Source organism: Carlito syrichta, unplaced genomic scaffold (genome assembly GCF_000164805.1).
Source record: "Carlito syrichta isolate Samal-C Ts95f unplaced genomic scaffold, Tarsius_syrichta-2.0.1 Scaffold305304, whole genome shotgun sequence".
In the NCBI taxonomy this organism is placed as follows: Eukaryota; Metazoa; Chordata; class Mammalia; order Primates; family Tarsiidae; genus Carlito; species Carlito syrichta.
The window spans coordinates 19,864-32,546 of record NW_007249400.1 but is presented as its reverse complement, the minus strand read 5'-3'; the positions used below and the strand labels follow the sequence as shown (position 1 = coordinate 32,546).

The 12,683-nt window shown below is 41.2% G+C and overlaps 1 protein-coding gene across 1 annotated transcript in view; it reads left to right on the top strand.

Annotated features, from left to right (window-relative positions):
- LOC103263860 (X-ray radiation resistance-associated protein 1-like) overlaps positions 1-12,683 on the top strand; it is a 70,137-nt gene that overhangs the window by 39,517 nt on the left and 17,937 nt on the right. The window contains exons 8-9 of the mRNA XM_008061516.1: positions 8,760-8,888; positions 9,561-9,775. Coding sequence (XP_008059707.1) covers positions 8,760-8,888; positions 9,561-9,775 — 344 coding nt within the window. The remainder of the gene's footprint in view (positions 1-8,759; positions 8,889-9,560; positions 9,776-12,683) is intronic.

Sequence of the window (12,683 nt, the reverse complement as noted above, 5' to 3'; positions counted from 1 at the left end):
CTGCCTTGTCTACCTGTTCATTAAGAATCTTCTCTGCAGGAGATAGTTTCGGGAAGATATTCACATGGGACTCAGTCTTCCCACTCTATCCATTCTGAGAGGTCCAGTTACATAATTTTTCTCCAGACCTCTGTGCCACCAGTTTTCCATTCTTTTTCCCGTTTTTTTTTTTTTTTTTTTTTGAGTTGGAGTCTCACTCTGTTGCCCAGGCTGGAGTGCAGTGGCACGCTCATAGCCACCCCAGCATCAATCTGCTGGGCTCCAGTGATCCTTCTGCCTCAGCCTTCCACATAGCCAGAACTACAGGCGCACGCTACCATGACTGGCTAATTTTTTATTGTAGAGGCAAGGGCTCACCAAGTTTCCCGGGCTGGTCTTGAACCCGCGGGCTCAAGCAATCTACTCGCCTCAGCCTCCCAAAGTGCTGGGATTACAGACTAAGCCAACAAACCTGGCCGTTCTTTTTTTCGTGCTTTGATTACTTAGCTAAATAATCAGTCATTGCCCATGAATCAGTATCGATCTGTACTTCTGGCTATCTCTCCAACCAAGCAAATGGACAATAGGACATTGCTCTAAGTTCTGTATACTTGGAGGATTTCTTTTCCCCTGTCTTTCAGGCCACTCCTATTTGGGGCTGAAATATTGTAACAGTCCTCTTTTGTTAGGCCAGCATATCATGCAAAATTATGGAGGTTTTTCTTCCTAAATCAGCTGGTCATAGGACCTTAGTTGAGGGTTGATGGAGAGGGAGAGGTAGCAGTACAACAGGAGTAGGCCAGAGGAATTTGAGCCATGTATTCCTGCAACTTTTCCAGACTTGCTGGAGCCTGATTTCAAATATTACTTTCACTTAATGAGGGAGTTCTGCTGCACATTCAGTTCATGATGGGTGACTCAGGTTGCATAGTCATTTAGTGTCCTGTAGTTGGGTGTTCAGTCTCTACTAATATGCTGCAGTAAGCCAGAAACTGGTTTTTTAAAAAGGAAAATTGTTATCTGCAGAATAGGGCATAACTTTGCCCAAAAATGATCCTGCTGTTGGCACCTGTAAAAAGCTCTGTTCATAGAGTGGCCATGTAATTTATCATACAAACCAGGACATAGTTGAGAGGAAGAAGGAACACTGTGAATAATTATTTTGGTGTAAGAGGTGAAAACTCAGACTGTTGTTGAGACTCAGGATGTATGGTAATACTATGTGTATAGCACACTTGTTTGCCATTTGCTGGGTTATAATGTCCAATGGAAGAGCAACTTGCATTGCAGTCTGGACCTGTTGTAGATCCTTGTCTTATTCTGGGTTCTGCTCAGAAATGACAGCGTTATGGGATACTTAGTAAATAGGTCAGAACAGCACAGATGTTTTATGTGTAGCTTCTAAGAATCCAAAGAGACAGTTGAAGTTTTATGCTTTTTTCTTAGTAACAGGTGGTACAAGGTACAGGATTATGTCTTTCACATTGGAAGTATATCCCAACATGCTCCAGATACCTGGATGCCAAGAAAATTGATCAAGATGATAGTCTTCTGAGTTTGGGGAGGGTTTATCTCCATTCTGTGGCACAAATGTATCTTACTAAGGCATCTAGGGTATTTGCAACTTTTCCTGCTTATCAGGTCCAATCACCATGATATTCTGCTGGGTATCAAAATAATCAAGATTGCTATGTAATAAATTTTGATAGGGCTAGAGAGTTGATGTAACCCTGAGGGAGGAGTACAAAGGTAGACTGTTATCCCTGTCAGGTGAAAGTAGACTGTTTCTGGTAGTTCTTGCTAATTGATAAAGAGAAAGAAACATTTGACAGATCCTTAGCTGTATCCCAAGTATCAACAGCTGTGTTGAGTTACTACAGTAAAAATATTCCACATCTGGAACAACAGCTGAACAACCACTTCATTAAGCTTACAGTACTCTACAATCATTCTTCAAAACATGTCTTCTGCACAAACTGAATAAACAAGGGATATCTTCTGCACAAGTCAAATAAACAAGGAATGTTAAAAAGGGATTTCATAGGAATCATTATCCTTCCATCTTTCTAGTCTGTAGTGATGGCAGTAATCTCTTCTATTACCTCAGGGTTACAGTATTATTTTCAGCTTACTATTGGGAAGAAAAGTTCCCGGGATTTCAATTTGGCATTTCCTGCTATAATAGCTCTCACTTTGTTGGTTTGTAAACAAGTGCGGGTATTATTCTGCCTGTTGCTTAGTATGTCCATTTCAATTATACATTCAGTAACAGGGAAGAAACTACAAAGTAGGTTTATTATTTCACTGGGTCTGTTGTGAAACAGACTCAGGCTAAATTTCTACTCTTCCATCTGACCTTCATGATCCCCCACTTTGAGTGATGGACCACTGCACCCTTCATATCCCCAGAGATTAGCACCAATTTGCAGATATTGTCCAGTAACTTTACACAGCTTAGTTTAGCACTGTCCCAATAGAACTTGCTGTAATGTTAGAAATGTTATGTAACTACATTGTTCAGTACTATACCTACAAGTCATATTAAGCTGTTGAGCACTTGAATTGTGGCTAGCTAGTGTGATAAAGGAATTTTCAATTTTATTTCAAGTTAATTAGTTTTAATTTAAATGTAAATAGTCAGGGAATTGAATGAGGCCATGATTCGCCCATTGGGCAACCCAAATCAATTTTTTCCCCCAGATCGAGGGGTTTTTTTGTGTTCTAGATTACTAGTAATTCCCAATCATCTTAATTCAATTATAAAAATTGAAATTATTTGAACTAGTTTTCAGTATCTACAAGAACTACACTATTTCTAATGAATATTTCCTCCCGTTAATGCCCTAGCTTGTGTATGGGCAGTGAGACTTCCATTCTGTGACATGCCTTGGACTCCAGTGTTTAGCCCCTAGGCTAGCAACTGTCTGCTCAACTTCTCAACCTCTCTGCTGCTATAGGAGTCTGGGGGAAAGTGTTTCATGAAACCTTTGGATTTTTCCTTCTCTTTTCAAATCTTGGCCCCGTAATTCTTCACAGCACTTTAGTTTCCAGTTACCTTAAAGCAGATGTTTTTCAATATGTATTTTGTCGAGATTTTCTAGTTTGTACTCGGGAAAGAGTTGGCTCATATTATTTAGTCTGCAATACCATATAAACCTTTTCCATTTGTTTTGGCCAGATGCCTAGGGCACTCAGTATGAAATCACTTTAAATTCCTAACTGGGTGTTTTCTGGCCACTCTGGTGATTTGGGCTGAACCGTAGATTTGGGCTACAGTTCTGTCCTTCTGCTTCCCTTTCTCTGTTCATGTCAAGACAATTTTCTCCTGGCTGTGGGATTAGGGGTGTGAGTTTAGTTCTGGCTTACTCTATCCTGAGGATGGTGTATCCCTCTAGGATCCCAAACTCATGTAATAGGTCTCCCTCTATATCTTCAGTGTGCCTTGCAGTTTGAGTCTCTAGCCCCATGATACTGTCAAACCATAGTTCAGTTTCAACCGGATTAGCAAATGCCCTCAAGATTAAAGCACTTGCTTTTTTTTTGTCAGGGTTGAGAGTCTCATTCTGTCTCCCAGGCTGGAGTGCAGTACATACTTCTGACTCATTACAGTTTTGAACTCCTGGCGCTAGTGATCCTCCCACCTTAGCCTCCCAAGTAGTTGGGATTACAGGCATACACCACCACTCTCTGCTAATTTTTGTATAGATAAGGTCAGACTGTGTTGCTTAGACTGCTCTCAAACTTCTCAGCTCAAGCAATCCTCCCAGCTCAGCCTACCAAATTGCTGGGATTGCAAGTGTGCACCACTGTGCCTGGCTTTATCTAGTGCTTTACTTTGGTATGCTGCTTTCTTTCTGACTTCACATCTCTTATACATATTAAAATGATATTTTTTCTTTTTATATTTTATTCATAAATCTATTTGTTGTCAGTGGAAAGTCTTGTTACATAAAGCAAGGCAAGACTCCATACCCTGCACTTCCATTTCCTTATATATGGAGAATATGGGGGAGAATAAATGTGCTCCTACCTGCATCAGAGTATTACTTGAGATCAGTGTGCCTTAAATGTTTTTGTCTGGAGCCCCACATTATTTTCTTCCCACTTATCTATCTATACTCAATATGCTCTGTGGCCTCCTCTTCTGCCAACCTCTTAAATGTTGGTGCTCCTCAGCTGATCACCTTCATCCTACTGTTTTTCTTAATCCTTATACTCTTTATTGGTGATCTCATCCCTTCCAACATCTTCTGAGCTGTAAGCCTATTTAGCCTTTTTATAGTACCAAAGTAATCACAAACATCTCCATGCCAAAATCTCTTCCTTCTCTCTCTTTTTCCCTGGCCTCGGTGACTGGCACTTCTCTCCATTTGCTACATAGTTGTCCAGGATAGAAACCCGGGCATCAACCTGAATTCTGCCCTTCCTACTACAACCATTCGATCACCAGATGCTGTGAATCGTGCTTCCTACGTTTTTCTCAAACCTGCTCATTTCTGTTATCTCCCTGTTTGGTCTCTGTCTCCAGTTTGTCACCTCTCAATCTTCCTTGCCATCAGCCAGAGTGATCTTTCTAAAATGCACATGTGATTCTATCACTGCCCTGCTTAAAGTTCTTCAGCAGCTTCCCACAGTCCTGAAGACAAGCTCCATTCCTGCTGCTCATGAGGCTTTTCATGGCCTGCCTACCTGCTTCTCCATCCTTTCTCTTCACTTTTTCCCATTCATCGTATACCTCATCTATTCAGAACTATTTGTGTCTTGCTTCTTACTCTTATCTCTGTCTGGGTGAGTTAGGAACGTCATATTTGACTCACTTCAAATACTTACTTGTTTTGAACTGAAATCTGCTACTTTGGTTTTCCAGTTAGGCCCATTCCCTTTCTGCCTTGGACCACACAAGTCCTCTTTCTCAGTCATGACCAGCACAGAGCAGATGGTGAATTGTCAGCTCCTTTCTTTTAATCAGTGTATTCCTAGTTATGCCACCTAAAAGAGCACTTGTTTTTAAGCAGCTACACCATAAATTCTCTTTTACACAAGCAGTCTATTAGGCCATGTCTCCTTCATTCTGTGTGTTTGTACCATGTGTTTTCTGTAGGTTAACACAGAAGGTGATCTGATACTTGTCTGGCATAAGCTCTTGTTAAGTTTCATCTTGATTGCTACAGGCATTGGTTCAGTCTGTTATGCAGTGTATTTAGCCGGATCCAAAGTCTTAAAATGTAAAGTAAAAGAAATCCTCCTTCACCTTGTAGATAGAGGATCTGGGCCCAGAGATGCTCAACACCAGTCAGAAGTCACACAGCAAGTAAAAGCAGCAGCATCCCCAGAGCCAGAGCTCAGGGATCCTGATCCCTTTCCAGGCTTCTGATGTGGCACATGAATTCCCATTGCTGAATGTAACCACTGTGCATACTCTTAGCTTCTAAAAAATTAAGTTAGATGCCTCTGATTTTAAATGATGCTCTGTTTGCCAAGATAAGAGATAAAAATAACACCAGTCTAAGCTGCTGGAAACCCAGCTTCTCCACTACTGACAGACTGTGCTACTTCAAAGAGCTCTTCTATCAAAACTGCCACAGGAGGGGCTCAGCAGGAGAGACTGGTGCTTTCCTCTGAACCGTGGCATCTGTCCTCCTTACTCATCTGATGATTGCCCCCCTATTTTAAAACATCATTGTAGAGACAAAAATATAACTTTCCCATGGTGTAATTAGGGTAGAACTTTTAAAAGGTAAAACAGTACTACTTGTCACAAGAGACAAGACAGAGCCAGCTTCTTCATTATGGAACTTTTAAGAGGAATTTTTTGAAGGCTTGTTTCTTCAAATTTTCAATTTTTTGAAGGCTTGTTTCATATTTCACTGGACTAAAATAAAGATTGGCCAATCACTTATAAATTGATAGAGCTGCTGTACACTGTTCTGTAATTGCTCTCAGGTAGAGATGAACAATTCAGTGTATGGGCCGGATACAGTGGCTATGCCTATAATCCCAGCATTTTGGGAGGCCAAGGTGGGAGGATTGCTTGAGCCCAGGAGTTCAAGGCCAGCCTGGGCAACATAGCAAGACCTTGTCTCTAAAAAAACAAAATCAAAAAATTAGCAGGGCATGGTAGTGTGTGCTTCTAGTCCCAGCTACTCAGTTGCCTAAGGATTGCTTGAGCCCAGGAAGTTGAGGTTGCAGTGAACCATGATTGTGCCATTGTACTTCTGTCCAGGCAACAACTCAACAACTCAAACAACAACAACAACAAAAATTCAGTGTGTGGAAGTTGGTCCTTTCAGAAAGAAGAAAACAGAGTTACCTGTGATCTTGAAAGCTTCCTGCCTTCTCTGTTGACTGTCTCTGGTCTTTGGTCTTTAAGCCTATTCCCCACACTGCTGTCAGGACTCTTTCTGAAACCTTATCTGACCTCTCCCTTTTTTAAGTCATAACTTGCCATGGTTATAATCTACAGAAATCTGTCAGTGTTAGAGTAAGCAAAAATAGAGGAATTTATTGTAAGAACATTGGGGAATTTCACAGCCATGCCTTAGTATGTCCCATACTGCCCATAGGTCCTGAGCATTGTGGAGCAAACTGGAAGTTCTGTCTCTTTGCATTCACATCTCCTCCTCTCTGTGACTTGCCACACTATTCTTCACAAATGAGCTGTCTGTGTCTTTCTGGACCTCGGGATGGGAAACATGGCTTCCTGGAGCTTCTTCTTTTTTTTTTTTTTTTTTTGAGTTGGAGTCTTACTCTGTTGCCCAGACTGGAGTGCAGTGGCCACTCCCGGCCACCGCGGCCTCCACCTGCTGGGCTCTGGCGATCCTTCCGCCTCAGCCTTCCGAGTAGCCGGAATTACAGGCATGCGCTACCACGCCCGGCTGATTTTTGATTTATTGTAGAGATGAGGTCTTGCTGCCCAAGCGCATCTTGAACCCGCGGGCTCAGGCAATCCACTCACCTCAGCCTCCCAAAGGCGCGGGATTACAGGCTGAGCCACCGAGCCCGGCTTCCCGGAGCTTCTAATTAGGTTACAGATCCAGCCACAAAGATATGATTTTTCTCCCTGTTATATCTCTTTCACACTGGTTAAGATCATGGCAAATTCTCCCTCCATTCTTCATATTTTCACTTAAACGTTGCCTTCCCCAAGTAGGTGCCTTCCCCAACTATTTTTATTATAATTTTTGTTCCACTGTGTGTACAGAGTATCCACTTACTAAAGACTATAGGCACCTTGAGGGGAGGAATGTGTTCTTTTATTCTTTGTATTCTCAGTACCTGGCTATATACATGTATGTTTAAAAAATTCTTGAGTGTGAATGAACGAATGAATTAGTAATTCATTTAGAATATACCTTCTGTAAGTTCACTTGTGAAATATTCAGGTGTACATCACAATCCTAGCTTTTGAACTCACTGCCTACCTTTGTTAAGCTCTCTCTAGCCTGGGCAACAGCCACCCCTTCCATTTCCCCACCTTTTAATTCACAGGAGCTAGAAGATGTAAGTGTGAGAGGTGGTATGTGGCGGTGAAAAGGGAGTGCGTTTTGGAGTCTGGCAGATCTGGGTTCTAGATCGAGTTCTCCCACTTCTATTTATGTATGAGATTTCAGGCAAGATACTCAGAGCTTTATTTTGTTTTATCTGAAAAGGAAATAAATAATACCTATCCTTCTCAATGCTATTCTGAGACAACATATATAAAACAGCACAATGCCAGGAATGCAGTAGGCTCTGAAGAAATGTTCATTTCTGTTCCTCTAGTTGTGTGTTTATGGCTTATATGTGTACATACCGTGTGTTTTTATGCCTTTGTATATTATGTGGTGCACGGGTGGAATGGAGTGTGGAGGAAATAATTAAAATGTTATTTGAGTTATCTGCTTGTGTGTGGAATAGAGTTACCTAGGCCTCATCTACCTGGGGACACAAATGAGATCCCATTCATGATAGTACCTAAAGTGCCACCACTTCCTGCCCACCTGTGTAGTTCAAGACATCAGCCCCTTAAATCTCACTCTCAGGTGTTTGGGAATCCTCAGAGTTTGAATTTAAGAAGAGATTTCTCAACTCCTTACTGATGTGTGCATTGTATGACATCGCTTGAGAACCATGATAGTACCTAAAGTGCCACCACTTCCTGCCCACCTGTGTAGTTCAAGACATCAGCCCCTTAAATCTCACTCTCAGGTGTTTCTGGGAATCCTCAGAGTTTGAATTTAAGAAGAGACTTCTCAACTCCTTACTGTTGTGTGCATTGTATGACGTCGCTTGAGAACCTCACTGCAGCCAGAGATGGTGCCCTTAGTCCAGCATACTTCATCCCACTTCATGGTAAAGCTGTGGTCCACAACAAGGGCATTGTCTCCTGGTGCTCCCATGGTTACCAGTACACTAAGTAATATAGCATCACAAGGAGTCAACCCTGAGCCAAAATTATGCAGTGTTCTGCCTGCAGAATACATGCTCCAACTTGGTCGTGTCTCTTCCACCCTGCTATTTTCCATAACCACTATCAATATCACCCCTATCCTGCCATGACCTGGTCTCAATGATGTGTGTGACTTTTCTCCATACAGACAATGGTGCGCATGAGTGGAGTTTGGGATAGGGGAAAGTGGGGAGGGACTTATACCTTCTGTGCATCTCTACAGGGACTCTGTTGGGCACTAGAGAAGACCCAAGCTGGTTACGCTTCCTGATTGATTCCCTGTCTTCCACTGCTTCCTGGGTGCAGCTTATCCCCTATCTTTGCTCATTACCCAAGATCTTTGCACTCACAGGGAAGCATCTAGGACATCGCTGACAAGCAAGAGGCACATCCTGAGGTTCCCAGCCCTGGAGACACTGATGCTAGATGACAACAAACTCTCCAACCCCAATTGCTTTGCCAGCCTGGCTGGGCTCAGGAGGTAAAGCCACAAGCCCTTCTCTGCAGGGCCCTCTCTAACCCCCAGCTTTTCTCACTCTGAGTGCTGCTCAGGAAGCCAAAGGGCTAGGGTTTAAATCCCAGCTCCACCTCTTATCTCAGCTTTGTGGCCATGTGTAAGTCATTTTTCCCCTCTGAGATTTAGCTCCATAAAAGTGGGGTGTTAGTAAGGATGTTTCTGATCATGTGACTGAATTAAAAGCAACAAAGAGAAAGAAGGGTAGGAGGAGATATTACCTGTGAAAGGATCCTGATCCTGAGAGTGGAGACAGGAAATAAAAATCAGAAAAAGAAGTTTAACCGTTGAGTTCTACCTATTCGAAGTAAAGAAAATGCTGGCATTTAAATGGTTAAGTTTTAGGTCCCTGTAAAATTGACTTTGGATTCAGCTGCTATTTAATGGGTAACACTGTGCCAGGCCATTTATATATTGTCTCATTTAATCTCCACAAAAACTTTGAAAGGTTAATAAATCTTAGTGCCATTTTAGAGATAGGGATATTGAGACCCAGAGAGAGTATATCACTGACTCAGGGTCACACAAGAGGATTAAGTGTTCAAGCCTGATTCCATGTTTTTTCCCTAAAGTTGCTTGGTAAATATCCCTGAGGTATCATTATTGCTGTGATTCTGTATTTACTTTCCTTAATTGCAGACTGAAGAAGTTAAGCCTGGACCAAAACAGGATTTTCCGGATCCCGTACCTACAGCAGGTTCAGCTCTTGGATGGGTCAGGGAGCAGGGTTAGAGGCAGTCGAAGTCCCCAGAGAGAGCACCAATCCATGCTGCAGCCCAAGTGGATGTTTGAGGCCTCAGATGAGCAACCAGATTATACTGTGCTGCCCATGAAAAAGGATGTTGACCGGACAGGTAAGTGATGTCCCTTCTTCCAGAGATTCTAGCCTCATAATGAAATAAATTTCTGAGAGTTTATTCTGAAAGTCTGTGGCTCCCTGTGGAGCTGCTGAACTTAAGCCAAACTATTCAATGGCATGAACTATTTCAACAACTTTCTAACTTGTTCCGTCAGTCAAGATGCTTTTGAAATCCAAATAAAAGTGGATATTAAAAAAATCTTAAATAGTAAGAAACTCAAAAGTAAAGCTCTCCAGAGTTGTGGTGCATTAGTATCTTCAAGGGACTTGGGCTCCTTCCATTCTCCTCTGCCATCTTTAGTCTACTTGCTTGTCCCTTTAGGCTGGTTCCTGTTGGGGGGTCTCAAGATGGCTACCATGTTTTCAAGAATCACATCTACATGTGCAACATTCAGAGGCATAAAGGGAAAAAAATCACCTTTATTATAAACTGAAATCTCTTTAATACATGAGTGTATTTCTGGTTTGTATATTCTGTTCCACTGATCTAGTTATCTATTACTATGCCTCTACAACACTAGGTTTTTGGAGTTTTTAAACATTTATTTTAATTTGAGGAAAATAACTTTACATAGAGTAAAATACAGAAGTCTTGTGTAGAGTTCGAATGTTTACATATATACACCCTTTTAACCACTACCCATATCACAGCGCAGACCATTTGCGGTATACCATGTGGTATCCTCACAGTCAGTGTCTCCTCCAAGTAACTATCATTCAGACTTCTGTCTCCATAGATTAGTTTTGCTTGATTTAGAGTTCATGTATATGGAATCATGTGCTCTTTTGTGTCTGACTTATTTCACTCAATGTGTCTGTGAGATTCATTGATGTTATTGTATGTATCAGTGGTTCAGTGTTTTTCATTGCTCTTATTTATTTCATTTATACCACAATTTATTTACCCTTTTTACTGTTGATAGACATTTTGATCACTTCTTGTTTGGGGCTGTTATGGGTAAAACTGTTGTGAGCATCCATTTACATTTCTTTTGGTAACTTAAGCACTTGTTTCTTTTGGGTATGTACTCAGGGATGGAATTGCTGGGTCATAGAATATAAAAGTATGCTTAGTATTAGTAGATGCTTCCAAACACCTACAGAGTAGTTGTACCAGAATTCTCTCCCACATTCATGTAAGAGGTTTTCCATTTGCTCTGTATTTTCACAAACGTGGTAATGTCAGTATTTAAATTTTAGCTACTTTGGTGTATGTAGTGATATCGCATTGTAATTTTAGTTTGCATCACAAATGACTAATGATACTGAGAACCTTTTCATATGTTTTTTATGTCTTTAAAATCCTCTTATGGAAGTGACTGTTCAAATCTTTTGCTACATTTAAATTAGGTTTTATGTCTTTTTCTTGTTGATTTGTTGAGTTCTTTATATATCCTAGACACAGGTCCTTAGCAGATATATATATTACAAAAATCTGCTCCCAGTGTGTGGATTGCTTTCTCATGTTTTTGTTTTTTTTTTTTTAGATAAAGATGTGGGGTACAACTCAGGGTTAGGTATACAAACATTGATTATGTAGGTACCCTTGATGATGAGGTATGCCCCTCCCTCCCCTGGCAGTTTCCCTCAGCTGCCAATCCAATCCCCCCCTCCCCTGACAGTTTCTACTGCCAATCGCTTTCTTATAGTAAAATAATTGTTCAAGGTCCACTTATGAGTGAGAACATATGGTACTCTGTTCTTTGTTTCTGTGATAGATCACTGAGTATGATGGACTCTAAATTCATCCAAGTTGCCATGAAGTCCATATGTTTGTCCTTCTTAATGGCTGCATAATATTCCATTGTGTATATGTACCACATTTTAAAAATCTAGTCCAGCTTCGATGGGCAACATGGTTGATTCCATGTTTTTGCTATTGTGAATAGGGCTGCAACAAACATACGTGTGCAGGTATCTTTTTTGTAAAATGATTTGAGTTCCTCCAGGTATATTCCCAATAGGGGAATTGCTGGGTCATATGGAAGGTCAATTTCTAGTTCTTTCAGAACCACCACACTGTCTTCCAAAGAAGTTTCACTCGTTTGCATTCCCACCAGCAATGTAGAAGTGTTCCTTTTTCTCCGCATCCTCGCCAGCATCTGTTGTTGTTTTATTTTTTTTTAATTATTTTTTTGGATGCTCTCCTTCCTGAATCTCTCTTTTTTAAAATTTATTTATTTATTATAAAGATGTGGAGTACAATTCAGGGTTATGTATACAAACATTGACCATGCAGGTACCCTTGTTGACGAGGCATGCCCCTCCCTCCCCTAGCAGTTTCCACCAACTGCTAGTCCCCCTCCCTTCCCCTGACAGTTTTCCGCTACTGCCAATCGCTTTTGTGTAGCGTTATATTGTTCAAGGTCACTTTATGAGTGAGAACATATGAAACTCAGTTCTTTGTTTCTGTGATAAATCACTGAGTATGATAGACTCCAAATCCATCCAATTTGCTGCAAAGTCCATATATTTGTCCTTTATGGCTTCGTAATAATCCATTATGTATATGTACCACATTTTTTTTATCCAGTCCAGCCTCGATGGGCAACATGGCAGTTGGTTCAATGTTTTTGCTATTGTGGATAGAGCTGCTACAAACATACGTGTGCAGGTATCTTTTTTGTAGAATGATTTGAGTTCCTCCGGGTATATTCCCAATAGGGGAATTGCTGGGTCATATGGAAGGTCAATTTCTAGTTCCTTCAGCAATCGCCATACTGTCTTCCAAAGAGTTTGTACTAGTCTGCATTCCCACCAGCAGTGTAGAAGTGTTCCTTTTTCTCTGCAACCTCACCAACATCTGTTGTTGTTTGTCTTATTAATGATGGCCATTCTTACAAGGGTTAGGTGGTATCTCAAAGTGGTTTTGATTTGCATTTCTCTGATGATGAGTGAGACTG